Source organism: Tachyglossus aculeatus, chromosome 18 (genome assembly GCF_015852505.1).
Source record: "Tachyglossus aculeatus isolate mTacAcu1 chromosome 18, mTacAcu1.pri, whole genome shotgun sequence".
Lineage (NCBI taxonomy): Eukaryota > Metazoa > Chordata > Mammalia > Monotremata > Tachyglossidae > Tachyglossus > Tachyglossus aculeatus.
In genome coordinates, this window is record NC_052083.1 from 31026091 (window position 1) to 31045476 (window position 19386).

Here is a 19386-nt window from a genome sequence, read left to right on the forward strand (position 1 = left end):
TGCGCTGAGCACTGGTCTAAGCACAAGTTTATCAGGTGGGACACAGTCCCTGTCCCACAAGGAGTTCACAGTCTAAGTAGGAGGGTGTAGGATAGAATCGCCATTTTACAGCTGAGGAAACTGAGGCATAGAAAAGCTTCTCTTGACTCTCCAACCACTTCCTCACAGGTGCTCAATAAACGCTAGTACTACTTCTATTACCACCCAGTACTACTAATGTTACTCCTAATACTACTAAGTACTACAACTAATATAATTACTACCCCTATTCCTGCTGCCACTAGTGACCTTCCACACGCTGCTGAAGGGCTGGAGAACAAGGCTGGTGGTGATCCAACGAGTGGGCGAGATAATCAAGAGAGGCTGGCAGGACCCTCCTGCTACCCCCACCTTACCCTGTCTCACTGACCAGTTTTTTAAGCACTTACTGGATGCCAAGCACCGTATTAACAGCAACATAAGCAGATTGGAAACAGTCCCTGTTCTGCAAGGGGCTCACAGCCTAAAGCGGGTGGGAGAGCAGGTGATGAATCCCCATTTTACAGAAGGGAAAACAGAAGCACAGAAAACCCTTTTCCAGTGTGACACGCTGCAGGCAACAGGCGGAGCCGGGATTAGAACCCAGGTCTCTTTACTCCACCGGGCCTCGCTGCTTCGTAAGTCATGTTGCCAACTTGTACTTCCCAAGCGCTTAGTCCAGTGCTCTGCACACAGTAAGCGCTCAATAAATATGATTGATTGATTGATGTGGGAAGCAGCATGGTGAAGCGGCTAGAGCACAGGCCTGGCAGTCAAAAGGTCACGGGCTCTAATCCTGGCTCTGCCGCTTGCCTGCTGTGTGGCCTTGGGCAAATCATTTCACTTCTCTGGGCCTCTGTTACCTCTTAAAATAAATGATGGTATTTGTTAAGTGCTGTAAAATGGGGATTAAGACTCTGAGCCCCATGAGGGACAGGGACTGTGTCCAACCTGATTTGTTTGTACCCACCCCAGCGCTTAGTACAGTGCCTGGCACATAGTAAGTGCTTAACAAATACCACAGTTGTTATTATTATTATCAGAGTACCTGCGACAGCAAACAGATTAGAAGTCATTGTAAAGGGGCAGTGGATCTGTCCTGACGCCTTCTGATCCCTGTGTGATCTCTGGGGTCTTTCCAACAGAAAGCATCCGTGTGAAGGGCTGAAGGGCCATGGGTCACCTTAGTCAGTTTCTTTCCCGGGAGCCGTCCCTCTAGATTGTAAGCTTGCTGTGGGCAAGGAACGTGACAACCAATTGTTCGTACAGTGCTCTGCACTCAGTAAGTGCTCAATAAATACGCTTGACCGATTGATCCTGTGGGTTACACTCCTCCCCCTCAGCCCCTAGTCCCCGCAGCTGAAGGCTGGAGGGGAGAAGACACGGCTCTCTGAGGGATAATAATAATAATAATAATGATGGCATTTATTAAGCACTTACTATGTGCAAAGCACTGTTCTAAGAGCTAGGGAGATTACAAGGTGATCAGGTTGTCCCATGGGGGACTCACAGTCTTAATCCCCATTTTACCAATGATGTAACTGAGGCCCAGAGAAGTTAAGTGACTTGCCCAAAGTCACAATGCCTGCCAATCCCTCTTTGCACAACGACATGAGGAGTCACTCCTGGACGAAGCCAGCTTCCACCCCTCCCCGCCCACTGTTTTCTCAATGAATAGTCGGGGAATCTGCAGGCGCAGGAATCTGGGGAAATGCCCGGGCTCGGCAATGGCTCAAGTTACCTTTGGAAACTGGTCTCAGTTTTGCTTTTAAAGGAAAGGGGTGAGCTATCGTTTGGCCAGGACAGAGCTAGCTGGTGATGGTTATTGCGAAAATAACTTGTTTGACCGCTTGCTGTCTTGGAATCTGAGCTGGGAATCTGAGGTATAATCCTCAACTCCGCTCTCTCATTCACCCCTCACATCCAAGCCGTCACCAAAACCTGCCGGTCTCAGCTCCGCAACATTGCCAAGATCCGCCCTTTCCTCTCCATCCAAACCACTACCCTGCTCGTTCAAGCTCTCATCCTATCCCGTCTGGACTACTGCATCAGCCTTCTCTCTGATCTTCCATCCTCGTGTCTCTCCCCACTTCAATCCATACTTCACGCTACTGCCCGGATTGTCTTTGTCCAGAAACGCTCTGGGCATGTTACTCCCCTCCTCAAAAATCTCCAGTGGCTACCAATCAATCTGCGCATCAGGCAGAAACTCCTCACCCTGGGCTTCAAGGCTGTCCATCCCCTCGCCCCCTCCTACCTCACCTCCCTTCTCTCCTTCTCCAGCCCAGCCCGCACCCTCCGCTCCTCTGCCGCTAATCTCCTCACCGGGCCTCATTCTCGCCTGTCCCGCCATCGACCCCCGGCCCACGTCCTCCCCCGGGCCTGGAATGCCCTCCCTCCACCCATCCGCCAAGCTAGCTCTCTTCCTCCCTTCAAGGCCCTACTGAGAGCTCACCTCCTCCAGGAGGCCTTCCCACACTCAGCCCCTTCCTTCCTCTCCCCCTCGCCCCCCTCTCCATCCCCCCATCTTACCTCCTTCCCTTCCCCACAGCACCTGTATATATGTATATATGTTTGTACATATTTATTACTCTATTTATTTTACTTGTACCTATCTATTCTATTTATTTTATTTTGTTAGTATGTTTGGTTTTGTTCTCTGTCTCCCCCATCTAGACTGTGAGCCCACTGTTGGGTAGGGACTGTCTCTATATGTTGCCAGCTTGTACTTTCCAAGCGCTTAGTACAGTGCTCTGCACACAGTAAGCGCTCAATCAATACGATTGATTGATTGATTGGGAAGAGGCCGACTGTGGAAAGCGGTTCCGTGGCGCCCCCTGGTGGCCATGAGCCCCAAAGATGACCGCATCCAACCACCCCTAATCAGAAAAGTCAGAGGACGACAAGGGGCACTTACTGAACGCCTACTGAGTGTGGTGCACTGTCCTAGGCGCTTGGGAAGCGCCAATGACGAAGGGACACGGTCCCTCGCCACCATCTGGATCCTGGCCAGGAACCGCACACAGCAAGTAGAAACGGGCCGTTCCCATTCCATTCCCTACAGGCTGAGATTAGCGCTTAGTACAGTGCTCTGCACACAGTAAGCGCTCAATAAATACGATTGATTGAGATTAGTGAGGAGAATACTAAAAATAGGCACACACACCTGAGCAGACCACAGAAATCTAAAATAAATATTCATTTAGGGCCTTTCCAGACGCCTTGGCTTCTCCTCCGTTTCTCTCTGAAGGTGAGTGAAGGGAAACGAAACCCAGGTTTTTGTTCCTGCTCCTTAACTTCAACAACAGGTGGAAATGATTAGCTGAAATGAGGGTCTGGGGATTATCTAGGGATTTCATCTCGCTCATCTGCTACCACAGGTGACCGACAGCGAGGGCCTGGCTAAGTTTTCCGGGTGGTGGTCTGGGTAAATAGAAGTAAGACTTACCGCTGCGGAGGAACGTGGCCTAGCGGGAAGAGCTCTCGGGGCCGATGGAAGGCAGCATGGCCTAGTGGATAGAGCCCAGGCCTGGAATTCAGAGGGCCTGACCATATGTTGCCAATTTGTACTTCCCAAGCGCTTAGTACAGTTCTCTGCACATAGTAAGCGCTCAATAAATACGATTGATGATGATGACCACCACTTGTCTGTTGTGTGACCTTGGGTAAGTCAGTTCACTTCTCTGGGCCTCTGCTCCCTCCTCTGTAAAATGGTAAATAAGACTGTGAGCCCCAAGTGGGACGTGGACTGTATCTAAATTAATAATAATAATGATGGTATTTGTTAAGCGCTTACTACGTGCCAAGCACTGTTCTAAGCGCTGGGGGAGATACAAGGTTATCAGGTTGTCCCGCGAGGGGCTCACAGTCTTAATCCCCACCTTACTGATGAGGGAACTGAGGCCCCGAAGTGAAGTGACTTGCCCAAAGTCACACAGCTGGCAAGTGGTGGAGACGGAATTAGAACCCATGACCTCTGACTCCCAAGCCCGTGCTCTTGCCACTAAGCCACACTGCTTCTCTACATACACCAGCACTCAGTACGGTGCCTGGCACATAGTAAGCCCTTACATATCATAAAAATCGAACCAAACACACACACAAAAAACTTCCAAGCTCTTCCACTTGCCTTCTGTGAGAGCTTGGGCAGGTCACTTTACTTCTCTTTGCCTCAGTTTCCTCTGTAAAATGGGGATTAAATGACCATTCTCCCTCCCCCTTAGTCTGTGAGCCCTGGGAAGGACAGGGATGATTATCCCGTATCTATCACAGTACTTGCAGAAGCCCTCGTAGAGGTGACCGGGCCGGAGGCAATGAAGGATAGCGGCGACGTAGTGGGGAGGCATAGGTCAAACGTGGCATCCTTGCCCAACTGACAATCGGTACTCAAATGACAATCGGAAGCCTTCTCCCTGAAAGCCCAAGGCACTACAGGAAATTCTCATTTATACACCTCGATGCGCGGCTGGACTATCTGTGTGAATTCAAACTTCCCAACCTCTTTACCGAGTCCAGGCCTCCCCTCCCTGTTCCTAGTGGGAGCAAACACATCCGACCACAGTCACCTATCATTGCTTGGCTAGGGCCAACACCTGCCTTCGGAGAACCAATCCAGGAGGACCGCTTATTTTACTTTGTTAAACGCTTTCTATGTGCCAGGCACTGTGTATAAGCTAATCAGTTTGGACACAGTCCCTGTCCCAAATGGGGCTCACACTTCTTGTCCCCATCTTACAGATGAGGTGACCGGGGCACAGAGAAGTTAAGAGATTTGCTCGAGGCCGCGCAGCAGAGGGATGGTGGAGCTGGGATTAGAAACCAGGTCCTTCCGACTCCCAGGCCTGTGCTCTATTCACTAGGCCACGCTTCTTCGCATGCGTGACTGAATATTTGGGAATGCGTCCCTGGTGTTGACGGGTGCTGAGTGGGATGACTGCGGGTGAATACGTTGTTGCTTTGATTATCCCCATTCATGATCGTGAGTTTATCTACCCATCTGTTTCTCCTTTGAAGAAGACATCACTGTGGAAAGAGGATGTGTTCTAAACCCCGCTTACCTTCTGTGAGAGCTTGGGCAGGTCACTTTACTTCTCTTTGCCTCAGTTTCCTCTGTAAAATGGGGATTAAATGACCATTCTCCCTCCCCCTTAGTCTGTGAGCCCTGTGAAGGACAGGGATGATGATCCCGTGTCTATCACAGTACTTGGAACAGTGCTTGGTACATAGTGAGCACAAAAATACCAAAATTATTATTATCACTGTTAAATTTACCTGAGTGGTTGAAAAAGCCAGGACTGAATATATTTTTCTATGCCCTAAAGGTTCTTCTCATGTGGCTTAAACAAAGCTGGAATTAACTTGCCTCATTCAAGAGTGTAGAAGGCCTAGTAGGTGGATCAAACATTGTGTGGAAACTCCAAATTCTTTACCTACCAGCTGTCCACGAAGCTCATCCTCCTGTCTCGTCGCAGTCCAGTCCAGACTTCACTCTGCTGCCTGGATCATTTTTCTACAAAAACATGTTCAGGCCACGTTTCCCCACTCCTCAGCTCCATCCACCTCGGCATCGAACAAAAACCCCTCCCCATTGGCTTTTAAGGCATTCCATCACCTTGCCCCCTCCTACCTCACTTCATTATACTCCTATTACAACCCAGCCCACACACTTTGCTCCTCTAATGCCAATCTTTTCACTATACCTCGGTCTCACCCATCTCGCCACGCCCTTCCTCCTCCAACCCAATTACTCTCCCCCACCTTCAAAGCCTTATTGAAGGCACATCTCCTCTAAGAGGCCTTCCCTGACTAAATCCAACTTGCCAACTTGTACTTCCCAAGCACTTAGTACAGTGCTCTGCACACAGTAAGCGCTCAATAAATACGACTGATGATGATAAATCCTCCTTCCTTCTTCACCCACTCCCTTCTGTGTCACCCTGACTTGCTCCTTTTACTCATCTCCCCTCCCAGCCCCTCATATATATATCTGTAATTTATTTATTTATATTAATGTCTCTCTCACCCTCTTTGCAAGTTCACTGTGTATTCTATTTTTTTCTCCCAAGCACTTAGTACAGTGCTCTGCACACAGTAAGAGCTCAATAAATACTATTTAATGAATGAATTCTCAAGGTCCCCAAGATCAAATCAGCTCTGGCTTTCCAAAGAGGGAAATGTGCTTAAAGTGGACAAGGACTAAGAAGGGTTTAGGCAAGTCCCCCCAGCCCATACTAAGAAGAGTCTAGCCAAGTCCCCCCGGCCCATCAAGACGCTCAGTAAGAAACATTAACACAGAAGTCTCTGCTCCCTGCTGGACGAAAATCTCTGCAGACAGAAGTCGCCCCAACCCAGAGAGGCAAGCCAAGTGCAGCTATCCCAAGGTACGAAGGAGAGGCCGAAGAGAAAGTGACAGAGGCATTTTCCAGGCCAAAGGACACTAGATCTGAAAGGTCTTGAAAAGAACCAAAAGGCGGTAGAGAGTTTGAATCAGTGAGATTTATTTTAGTTCTACAGCTGGGAGGCTTTCCATCCCCATTGCCTGCAGTTTGGGGATCTGAGGCTGATGGTTCTCACCACCCTGCTGGGCCACTGAGCCCATAATAAGCTAGGGAGGAGGCAAGTGGTATCTTTGAAGGTCCAAAAGCAAGCACTTTTCATTGTCTTTCCTAATACGCCCTGGGAATCAAGGAGAACCGAGGCTGGTTTAAGGACACAGTCAGAGACCAGATATACCTGAATATCAGAACCCTGGAAAATCAGCCTTAGCAGGGCCAGCACAACTACTCTGATGAAGAAAAAGCCACTCTTCTCTCCACACTTACTGGTTCAGCTGACACACTATCCCGTAGAATCCCTCCCTATCAAGGGGATTCACCCCATGGGTGAATGTTTAGGTAAAATATCCCACCCCTAAACATCAAGAAGTAGACCCCTTTCCCACCCACCTGCATAGGAAGCGGCCAGGGCCCGGAGAATCTACGCAACAACATTTGTTCCCCAAATCCTGGCAGATCTAGAACAGAGACCTTCGGCTCTGGACCGACCTCATGAACGGGGGGAAAAAGAACTGATCAGCAGGTGAGGTGGTCAAAGGGCAACATTAGCCCCAACGCGAAAGTGGCCCACCGAGCCTGGGGTGCCTGTTGGAAAAAGGAGTCTATTTTCCCGTCAGTTTCAGCACGTTCTGTACCATGGCCCCGATCCCGTCGAAGATGTGGTGGAGTTCCGTTTCACACATGAAGGCCGGGGTGGTGACCACCTTGTTCTTCTTGTCCACGTGGGCTTCGTTTCGGATCGTCAAGGGTCACCATGTCACTCCGCGGCCCTCCACCCTGCCCCCCCGCCTCCCTCTCTGCCCCTAGGACGCCTGGGTTCTTCAGGAAGGCTATTTTTGATGTCCAATCCCCGTTCCCGAGAGACTGCGTTTCCCACAGCACGTTAGTGGCCCAGGTGCCACGAACACCCCGGCCGAGAATCCCGCTGACCCCTTCTCCCTCATCCCACCCTTCCCCAGCCTGGACACGCCCTCCTCCCCCACTGGCACTTCTGGTGAATGGGATCTGGATTGATGAGGCGGGGATGGCACGGAAGGAGTAAGAAGCGATAGAAAAAAAAAAAAAATCAAGAACCTATGAAAGAAGTAAAATGTAAATTTAAAACTGCCAGAAGAGTCTTTAGCCTCAACAGGCGTTTCCCCTACTCTAAGAGCACAAACCTCTGTGGCCTCTTATTTTATAAGTCTACTGGTGGCCTGCAGGAGAATCAATCAGTGGTGCTTACTGTGTGCAGAGCACTGCACTAAGCACTTGGGAGAGTAGAGTCTGAGTTGATCGACACGTTACCACCCCATTGGACCCTAGTGAGTTCAAACAACAACCACTTTCCGGGACGCAAACACAGGAAATGATCCCTCTGGACCCCACAACTCTTCCAGGGCCTCCTCCAGGAGGAGGAATCAGAGCCCTTTACCTGACACCATCTCTCTCAGGCTGTTGGGTCTAAGCTCTGTTTTCTTTTTCTTAGACTCCCTTCTGTGTCGTCCCCCTGACTTGCTTCCTTTATTCATCCCCCCTCCCAGCCTCACAGAACTTCTGCATCAATCTGCAATCTATTGATTGACATTAATGTATATCTCCACCTCCAGACTATGAGGTTATTGTGGTAAGGGAATGTGCCTTTTTATTGCTACGTTGTACTCTTCCAAGCACTTAGTACAGTGCTCGGCACACTGTAAGAGCTCAATAAATACACCTGATTGGCTAAGGCCAGTGTTCTCAATCCAAACGACCGAAAGTCCCAGGAGTCTCAGAAATGGAGGCAGTGGGAATGTCTGGAATGGAGCCCGAAGGACGGGGCCTGCCCCCTGCGGATCCCTGGGAGGGTCAGGGGTCTGGCCGAGGAGGGGGCCCCGAGGTCCAGACCGTTTACTTTCCAGGAAGGATATGGTTACCTCTCTGACCTGGTGTTTGGCTCCCAGGGCTTTGATGGCCTCTGCGGTCCCAGCATAGGGCCATTTCCCACCTTCCTCTTGCTCGTGTCCCACGGTAACTTCAGCCCCATGAAGGACTTTTGCCGCAAGGACCGGTGAGATGCAGCACAGGCTGAGAGAGGGGCGGCAGTGAACGAAACGTTGCATTAGGTACCGACCTGCTCTGCGTGGCGAGATCGACTGACCTGGTTACTGTGAATCATCACCATCATGAATTGTTTGGGTATTTATTCAGCGCTTACTAGGGGCAGATAAAAATGTGCAGATTAGACACGGCAGGGATTCCGGCTAAGAGGTGTCCCTGGGCCCAGAGAGGTTAAGTGAGTTGCCCGGGGTCACCCAGCAGCTCAGTGGCAGAGCTGCGCTTAAAACTCGGGCCTCCCGATTCCCAGTTCTGTGCTCTTTCCACTGAGACACGCTGCCTTTATCGGCTTGTTGTTTTAGACCGTCCTCTTTGAAGGTCGCAGCAGCAGAATCAACATTCTTTTCTGCTTCCTGAGCATACCTTCAGAGTGAATGGGTAAAGTGGCTACCTCCACGGGATTATTAATCAATCAATCATATTTATTGAGCGCTTACTGTGTGCAGAGCACTGTACTAAGCGCTTGGTAGTTGTCAGTGCTCACTCTTGCCTGTAAAATCCCTGAAGTAAAACAGGGGGTTATGATCCCTGGATTAGAGAAGCCCTCGAAAAATGTCTCAAGCAGGTGAGCAGATTCTTGGGCTACCTTATTAAGCGCAAAGGGAAATTTAATCCCAATACCCAGGATGTTGACAGCAGAGAAATAATCTGGTCCCCACTGGACGCTCCCATGAACTCTCCTGCTCAAACGGCATACCTACCCAATGGGCTTCCCTGCTCGGTGGAATTCGCTCAGGACCCGCTCGACGTCGTGATTCACTTTACAGTCCTTCCCATCCACCGCAAAGGTACACCTGCCGCAACACAAAACTACCTTTAGCACCTAAAAGAGGGTTTGGGGGTTGTTTCTTTTTCGGAGGGGCAGAGGAGTGGAGGACAGGGACTCATCTGCAAAGAACTGAAAAAAGTGTCCAGGGCGAAATGGAATGGAGACAGCAGTGGAGGGAGCCAGGGGAATCAATCAATCGTATTTATTGAGCACTTACTGTGTGCAGAGCACTGTACTGAGCGCTTGGGAAGTACAAGTTGGCAACATATAGAGACAGTCCCTACCCAACAGTGGGTTCACAGTCTAAAAGGGGGAGACAGAGAACAAAACCAAACATACTAACAAAATAAAATAAATAGAATAGATATGTACAAGTAAAATAGAGTAATAAATATGTACAAACATATATACATATATACAGGTGCTGTGGGGAAGGGAAGGAGGTAAGATGAGGGGGATGGAGAGGAGGACGAGGGGAAGAGAAAAGGGGGAAAAGGAGCCCAAAACAGGTGGAGGAATAGCAAGCACAAGTCCCTATCCCGGCTCTCAGCCCCAGCGCCCCCATTCCTGGAGGAGAAGCGGCATCCAAATCCCAGAACAAATCGCGAAGCCACTGAGGAGAGGGGATGATGAAGGTTTCGCCAGACAAAACTACAGAAATCGTCATTGCCTTCTTTAGTGCTCCACTGACCTAAGACTTTCCCACCCGCTCCCAGCCCCAGCTCCTCACATGTCCCACAGAAAAAGAGAAAAGTTCCCTCGGCTCCTCTCCAGACTGAGACGGTGGGTTCACAACAGTCAGCGGGAACGGGGAGTTCTCAATGGGCAGCAGGGAAGGCTAAGTCCAGTGGAAGGCCTTCACTTTCCATAATCCATCAATGGAGCGCTTATGGTGAGCCTGGCCCTCGGGGAGGGGGAGAGGTCAGGGAAATGACACCGAAACCAACACCGCACCCAACTCTATCCCCATCGGCGTCTCCTTCGCTCCAGGCCCGTTCTGTTCAGTTCTGGCCGGCACCCAGTCCCCCCTGCTCTTTCCACGGGCGGCAGCTCGAGGTACTCACAGGTTTTTGGCGGCCCCGAACCCTCCAGGGAAGATGACCGCATCGTGATTCTTCGAGCTCAGTTGCGCCAGATCGCTGATCTTGCCCCGAGCGATCCTGGCAGACTCCGCCAGAACATTCCTTGGAAACGGGAAGGGCGAGAGACATGGAATCAGTCAAATGGGAGGAGTACAGGTACAGTCCATTGACAAGTGACTCAAGAGAGCCCCGCTTTGAAGTTATTCTGGGTGAATGGAGTTTTTACAAACAATAAAAAAAAAAAAAAGCCCAAGTCTGAGTCCAAGCTAGTCCAAGCTCTGCCCCCCTGTTCCTTGAATCATCCTGGTAATAATGATGATTATTTTATTTTGTTAGTATGTTTGGTTTTGTTCTCTGTCTCCCCCTTTTAGACTGTGAGCCCGCTGTTGGGTAGGGACTGTCTCTATGTGTTGCCAACTTGTACTTCCCAAGCGCTTAGTACAGTGCTCTGCACACAGTAAGCGCTCAATAAATACGATTGATGATGATGATGATGATGATGATCATGATGATAACTGTGGTACTTGTTAAGCACTTATTTCGTGCCAAGCACTGTACTTTTCATACGATTGCTGCTGATGATGATGATGATCATGATGATGATGATAACTGTGGTACTTGTTAAGCACTTACTTCGTGCCAAGCACTGTACTTTTCAAGCGCTTAGTACAGTGCTCTGCACATAGTAAGCACTCAATAAATATGATTCAATGAATGAAAGCACTGTACTAAGCACCGAGGTGGATACAAGATAATCGGGCAGGACCCACACCCTCCACCTCCAGGTCCATGCTCTTTCCACTAGGCCACCCTCAGCTGGATCCTGGCTCTCCTACTTGCCTGCTGTGACCTTGGGCAAGTCACTGAACTGCTCTTTGCCTTGGTTTCCTCATCTGTCAAATGGGGATTCGCCATCTGCTCACCTTCCCACTTAGACTGTGAGCCCCAAGTGGGACGGGGGCGGAGGAGAAGGCAAGGAGCTGAGCAACTTGGGCCGCTGGGAGGGTTAAGGATCCGGGAGGCCACTGCGGGCGTCCTGTCGGCCCAAGCCAGGTGGAGGGAAGGACAGAAGCGAAGCAGCGGCCTCCTACCTGGTTTCGGTCTCGCACGGCTGCCCCTTGGTATGGTCGACCACGTGCATCTGCGGAATATCCGGAGCGAAGATCTGAACCTCTGCCCCGCCACGACTCAGGTGAACCAGTATCCTAAAACACCCAATCACCAGTGGGGAAGGACGGTCAAGTCCCACAAAACAAAGCAAGTCGGAGGGTTTGTGTTGGATTTTTAAACCAGACCGGGGCAGGTGTCCTTCCCTAGCCCACAAACCCCTCGAGTTCTGGCGGCTCCCACCCTGTCCCGAGGATCTGAGGTGGGCAGTGTGCAAGGAGGAGTCTGGGGTGACCTACCCGGGGCCCCTAGAAGCGCCCTGAGTTAGCTGCCCCAGTTCCCCTTCTTCACTCTGCCTCTGGGTTTGTCCTTTTATCCAGAAAGGTGGCATTTATCTTACAGGCCTTGTGGACCCCCTGACCTTCTTGGGCGGCTCTTCCAACCCTGGCCGGAGGGAGGAAACTTAGGCACCGAAAAACTCCGTCACTTGAGGGTGTTCGGCCAGCAGCAGGGGAGAGGCTCATAAAGGCACTTACGCTGAAGCCTCGTGGATTTCTGTCCCATCATAGACACCGCACCCGGACAAAATCTGACAAAAAGAAAGAACGGCGTCACTTCAGAGCCCCACATCTCCCTCCCCGCCCTACATTGGGGTATCATGGGGACGTACACCCTAAAATGCCTCCCAAAGACTGAAACGCTAACGGGGCTTTGGAAGTGAGCTCGACCTAAATGACTCCTGCTTTGTCAATTAACTGGTGGCATTTATGGAATCCTTACTGTGAGCAGAGCGCTGTACTTAGCGCCCTAGAAGACACAATAAAGTAAGCAGACGGGGTCCTTGCTAAGCACCTCTATGCCAAGCGCCGTGCTAAACACTGGGGTAAATACCGGGCAATGAGATCAGGCAGAGACTCCGTCCTAAATAATAATAATAATAATGGCATTTATTAAGCGCTTACTATGTGCAAAGCACTGTTCTAAGCGCTGGGGAAGTTACAAGGTGATCAGGTTGTCCCACGGGGGGCTCACAGTGGCATTTGGATTCATAAATGGGATTCATACTCTAAAACAGAGGGAGAGCAGGCATCATCCCCCCACCCCCACTGCCCTATCCCTTTCCCCTCCCCACAGCACTTGTATATTTGTACATATTTACTGTTCTATTTTATTAATGATGTGCATATAGCTATAATTCTATTTATTCATCATCATCAATCGTATTTATTGAGCGCTTACTATGTGCAGAGCACTGTACTAAGCGCTTGGGAAGTGCAAATTGGCAACATATAGAGACAGTCCCTACCCAACAGTGGGCTCACAGTCTATAAGGGGGAGACAGAGAACAAAACCAAACATACTAACAAAATAAAATAAATAGAATAGCTATGTACAAGTAAAATAAATAGAGTAATAAATATGTACAAACATATATGCATATATACAGGTGCTGTGGGGAAGGGAAGGAGGTAAGATGGGGGGATGGAGAGGGGGACATGGGGGAGAGGAAGGAAGGGGCTAGTCTGGGAAGGCCTCCTGGAGGAGGTGAGCTCTCAACAGGGCCTTGAAGGGCCTTATTCTGTTGGTATTGACCCCTGTCTACTTGTTTTGTGGCCTGTCTCCCCCTTCTAGACTGTGAGCCCACTGTTGGGTAGGGACCATCTTTACACGTTGCCAACTTGGCCTTCCCGAGCGCTTAGTACAGTGCTCTGCACCCAGTAAGCGCTCAATAAATACGATTGAATGAATGAATGAAATGGGAAAAGTGAGGCACAGAAACATCAAATGACTGGCCCCAGGCCACCCAGCAGTGAAGCCCCCCATCTCCAGGTTGGAAATCCCCCCGCAATCCCATTATGTGTGCCTCCTGTGTGGTTGTGTCACCCAAGCGTGGCACAGTGGCAAGAGCCCGGGCTTGGGAGTCAGAGGTCGTGGGTTCTAATTCCGACTCCGCCCCTTGTCTGCTGTGTGACCTTGGGCACGACGCTTCACTTCTCTGGGCCTCAGTGACCTCATCTGTAAAACGGGGATTAAAAGTGTGAGCCCCCAGTGGGACAACCTGATTATGTTGTATCTCCCCCAGCGCTTAGAGCAGTGCTTCATCATCATCAATCGTATTTATTGAGCCCTTACTATGTGCCGACCACTGTACTAAGCGCTTGGGAAGTATGCTTAGCACATAGTAAGCGCTTAACAAACACCATTATTACGAAGCAGCGTGGCTCAGTGGAAAGAGCGCGGGCTTGGGAGTCAGAGGTCATGGGTTCCAATCCCAGCTCTGCCACTTGCCAGCTGTGTGACTTTGGGCAAGTCACTTCATGGCTCGGTGGAAAGAGCAAGGGCTATGGAGTCGGAGGTCATGGGTTCAAATCCCGGCTCTGCCAATCAATCAATCGTATTTATTGAGCACTTACTGTGTGCAGAGCACTGTACTAAAGTGCTTGGGAAGTACAGCTGTGTGACTTTGGACAAGTCACTTAACTTCTCTGGGCCTCAGTTACCTCATCTGTAAAATGGGGATTAAGACTGCGAGCCCCATGTGGGGCAACCTGATCACCTTGTATCCTCCCCAGCGCTTAGAACAGTGCTTTGCACATAGTAAGTGCTTAATAAATGCAATCGTTCCCTGGGCCTCGGTTAGCTCATCTGCAAAATGGGGATTAAGACTGTGAGCCCCATGTGGGGCAACCTGACCACCTTGTAACCTCCCCAGCGCTTAGAACAGTGCTTGGCACATAGTAGGCGCTTAATAAATGCCATCATTCCCTGGGCCTCGGTTAGCTCATCTGCAAAATGGGGATTAACACTGTGAGCCCCATGTGGGGCAACCTGATCACCTTGTATCCTCCCCAGCGCTTAGAACAGTGCTTTGCACATAGTAAGCGCTTAATAAATGCATTCATTCCCTGGGCCTCGGTTAGCTCATCTGCAAAATGGGGATTAAGACTATGAGTCCTATGTGGGGCAACCTGATCACCTTGTAACCTCCCCAGCGCTTAGAACAGTGCTTGGCACATAGTAAGCGCTTAATAAATGCAATCATCATCATCATCATCATCAATCGTATTTATTGAACACTTACTATGTGCAGAGCACTGTACTAAGCGCTTGGGAAGTACAAATTGGCAACATATAGAGACAGTCCCTACCCAACAGTGGGCTCACAGTCTAAAAGGGGGAGACAGAGAACAAAACCAAACATACTACCAAAATAAAATAAATAGAATAGATATGTACAAGTAAAATAGAGTAATAAATCTGTACAAACATATATCCAGGTGCTGTGGGGAAGGGAGGGAGGTAAGATGGGGGGGATGGAGAGGGGGACGAGGGGGAGAGGAAGGAAGGGGCTCAGTCTGGGAAGGCCTCCTGGAGGCAATCATTCCCTGGGCCTCGGTTAGCTCATCTGCAAAATGGGGATTAAGACTGTGAGCCCCCCGTGGGGCAACCTGATCACTTTGTAACCTCCTCGGCGCTTAGAACAGTGCTTGGCACATAGTAAGCGCTTAATAAATGCAATCATTCCCTGGGCCTCGGTTAGCTCATCTGCAAAATGGGGATTAAGACTGTGAGCCCCCCGTGGGGCAACCTGATCACTTTGTAACCTCCTCGGTGCTTAGAACACTGCTTGGCACATAGTAAGCGCTTAATAAATGCAATCATTCCCTGGGCCTCGGTTAGCTCATCTGCAAAATGGGGATTAAGACTGTGAGCCCCCCGTGGGGCAACCTGATCACTTTGTAACCTCCTCGGCGCTTAGAACAGTGCTTGGCACATAGTAAGCGCTTAATAAATGCAATCATTCCCTGGGCCTCGGTTAGCTCATCTGCAAAATGGGGATTAAGACTGTGAGCCCCATGTGGGACAACCGATATCCCCCCGGGGCTTGGAACAGTGTTTTGCACATAGTAAGCGCTTAATAAATGCCATCATTCCCTGGGCCTCGGTTAGCTCATCTGCAAAATGGGGATTAAGGCTGTGAGCCCCATGTGGGACAACCTGATTACCTGGTATCCCCCGGGGCTTGGAACAGTGCTTGGCACATGGTAAGCGCTTAATAAATGCAATCATTCCCTGGGCTTCGGTTAGCTCATCTGTAAAATGGGGATTAAGACTCTGAGCCCCATGTGGGACAACCTGATCACCTTGTAACCTCCCCAGCGTTTAGAACAGTGCTTGGCACATAGTAAGCGCTTAATAAATGCAATCATTCCCTGGGCCTCGGTTAGCTCATCTGCAAAACGGGGATTCAGACTGTGAGCCCCCCGTGGGGCAACCTGATCACCTTGTAACCTCCCCAGCGCTTAGAACAGTGCTTTGCACATAGTAAGCGTTTAATAAATGCACTCAGTCCCTGGGCCTCGGTTAGCTAATCTGCAAAATGGGGATTAAGACTGTGAGCCCCCCGTGGGGCAACCTGATCACCTTGTAACCTCCTCGGCGCTTAGAACAGTGCTTGGCACATAGTAAGCGCTTAATAAATGCAATCATTCCCTGGGCCTCGGGTAGCTCATCTGCAAAATGGGGATTAAGACTGTGAGCCCCATGTGGGACAACCTGATCACCTTGTAACCTCCCCAGCGCTTAGAACAGTGCTTTGCACATAGTAAGCGTTTAATAAATGCAATCATTCCCTGGGCCTCGGTTAGCTCATCTGCAAAATGGGGATTAAGGCTGTGAGCCCCATGTGGGACAACCTGATTACCTGGTAACTTCCCCAGCGCTTAGGACAGTGCTTGGCACAGAGTAAGTGCTTAGCACATGCTATTATTATAATTGTTATTTTCCATATTATTATTAATATATTATATTATGATAGAATAATAATATGATAATGATTATTATTCACGGCTGAAAGACGTTCAGCCCCACCCCCCCCGGCCCAACGCCTCTCAGGGCAATCAATCAATCGTATTTATTGGGCGCTTACTGTGCGCAGAGCACTGGACTGAGCGCTTAGGGCAGTGAGCGTGCTGGGCGCCTCAGGCAGAGGCGAGGCCTGAGGGGGCGGGCGCGCGTGCGCACGGAAAGGCGGCCTTCGGGGGCGCGCACGCACGCGCGCACGGAAAGGCGGCCTTCGGGGGCGCGCACGCACGCACGCACGCCGGGGGCGCGCTTCACTCACGACAGCGACTCTGGGGCCGGGGCGCCTTGCGGAGCTGTGGAGCGAGGCCAGGGGGGCCGCCTGCCGTCGGGGGCCCAGCAGCCGCGAGCCGCCGCCCCACAGCGCCCTGGAGGCCGCGGCGAACCTCGTCGCCATCATCGCTGCACAATCGCTGCCACCCGAGGCTGACCCTTTTCGAGCCCGCGGGCGACCACGTGACGGGGTCGGCGCCTGCGCGTTACTCCCTGGGGCCCCGCGCCTGCGCGTTACCCCTCCCTCTCGGGGGGCGGGCCCCGCTCGGAGTCGGCGCCTGCGCACTCCCCCCCCCGGGGGCGGGGCCCGCTCGGAGTCGGGGCCAGCTCGAGTCGGCGCATGTGCGTTTACCCCCCCCCCCCCCCCGGGGGGCGGGGCGCGCTCGGAGTCGGCGCGGCCCGCTCGGAGTCGGCGCCTGCGCATTACCGCCCCTCCCGGGGGGGCGGGACCCGCTCGGAGTCGGCGCCTGCGCGTTACCCCCCCCTCCAGGGGGCGGGGCCCGTTAGGAGTCGGCGCCTGCGCGTTGCCCCTCACCCCGGGGGCGGGGCCCGCTCGGAGTCGGCGCCTGCGCGTTGCCCCCCACCCGGGGGCGGGGCCCGCTCGGAGTCGGCGCCTGCGCGTTGCCCCCCCCACCCGGGGAGCGGGGCCCGCTCGGAGTCGGCGCCTGCGCGTTGCCCCCCCCACCCGGGGATTGGGGCCCGCTCGGAGTCGGCGCATGCGCGCTGCCCCCCCCCCCCACACCTGGGGCCCGCTCGGAGTCGGCGCCTGCGCGTTATCCCTGGGGGCGGGGCCCGCTCGCAGTCGGCGCATGCGCGTTGCCCCCCACACCAGGGGGCGGGGCCCGCTCGCAGTCGGCGCCTGCGCGTTACCTCCCCTCCCGGCGGGCGGGGCCCGCTCAGACTCAGCGCCTGCGCGTTACCCCCTCCCACCCGGGGGGCGGGGCCCGCTCGGAGTCGACGCATGCGCGCTGCCCCCACACCCGGGGCCCGCTCGGAGTCGGCGCCTGCGCGTTACCCCCTCCCACCCGGGGGGCGGGGCCCGCTCGGAGTCGGCGCATGCGCACTGCCCTCTCAAGCTCCGACGTCTCAACCTGGGAGGTGTACTGAGCGCCTACTGCGCGCGCACAACGCTGTGCCGTGGGCTCGCGAGAATACAACAACGAGAATAAATACGATGGATGATGATGATGATGATGAAGGAAACACGAACTGGTGGAAAGGGCCTGGGAGACAATTCATTCAGTCCTATTGATTGAGCGCTTACTGTGTGCAGAGCACTGTACTAAGCGCTTGGGGAGTACAAGTTGGCAACATAGAGAGACAGTCCCTAACCAACAGTGGGCTCACAGTCTAGAAGACTAGAAAGTCTAGTCTAGACTGTGAGCCCAGTCTAGAAGTCTAGAAAACAAAACATATTAACAAAATAAAATAAATAGAATAAATATGTACAAATAAAATAGAGTAATAAATGCTTACAAACATATAGACAGGTGCTGTGGGAGGGGAAGGTGGTAAGGCGGGGGGAATTCGAATCCGGCCTTTGCCACTTGCTTGCTGTGTGACCTTCAGCAAGTCACTTAACTTCTCTGTGCCCGTTTCCTCAACTGTAAAACGAGGATTCAATATCTGCCCCATGCGGGACAGGGACGTGTCTTCCCTATTTAAGATGTATTCAATTCAGTCGTATTTATTGAGCGCTTACTGTGTGCAGAGCACTGTACTAAGCGCTTGGGAAGTACAAGTCGGCAACAGGTAGAGACGGTCCCTACCCAACAGCGGGCTCACAGTCTAGAAGGGGGAGACAGAGAACAAAACAAAACATTAACAAAATAAAATAAATGGAATAAGTATGTACAAATAAAATAGAGTAATAAATGCATACAAACATATATGCAGGTGCACTGGGGAGGGGAAGGAGGTAAGGCAGGGGGAGTTCGAATCCGGCCTTTGCCACTTGATTGCTGTGTGACCTTGAGCAAGTCACAACTTCTCTGTGCCTGTTTCCTCAACTGTAAAACAAAGATTCAATATCTGTTCTCCCTCCTACTCAGACTGTGAGCCCCATGCCGGAGAGGGACGTGTCTTCCCTAATTAAGATGTATTCAATTCAGTCGTATTTATTGAACGCTTACTGTGTGCAGAGCACTGTACTAAGCGCTTGGGAATACACGTTGGCAACATATAGAGACGGTCCCTACCCAACAGTGGGCTCTCAGTCTACAAGGGGGAGACAGACAACAAAACAAAATATATTGACAAAATAGAATAAATATGTACAAATAAAATAGAGTTAATAAATACGTATAAACATATGCAGGTGCTGTGGGGAGGGGAAGAAGGTAAGGCGGGGGGTTCGAATCCAGCCTTTGCCACTTGCTTGCTGTGTGACCTTGAGCAAGTCACTTAACTTCTCTGTGCCTGTTTCCTCAACTGTAAAACGAGGATTCAGTACCTGTTGTCCCTCCCACTCAGACTGTAAGCCCCATGCAGGACAGGGACGTGTCTTCCCTAATTAAGATGTATCTGCCCCGGCACTTAGAACAGTGTTTGACACACTGTAAGCACTTAAATATCATTTAAAAACAAACAAAAAAACACGCAGGCTGCAGTGTGCGCTACTTCCCTGGCTTCTCGGTGACTAAAA

At 51.5% G+C, this 19386-nt stretch overlaps 1 protein-coding gene across 1 annotated transcript; it reads right to left on the reverse strand.

The window, feature by feature from the left end:
- Positions 1-6493: 6493 nt before the first annotated feature.
- GATD3A (glutamine amidotransferase like class 1 domain containing 3A) lies at positions 6494-16965 on the reverse strand. The gene is made up of 7 exons (XM_038760560.1): positions 16732-16965; positions 12143-12195; positions 11591-11704; positions 10482-10601; positions 9350-9442; positions 8462-8618; positions 6494-7303 (listed from the first exon to the last, which is right to left on the reverse strand). The coding sequence occupies exons 1-7, from the start codon at positions 16867-16869 to the stop codon at positions 7175-7177; spliced, it is 804 nt and encodes a 267-aa protein (XP_038616488.1). The 5' UTR covers positions 16870-16965; the 3' UTR covers positions 6494-7174.
- Between the last annotated feature and the right edge of the window lie 2421 nt (positions 16966-19386).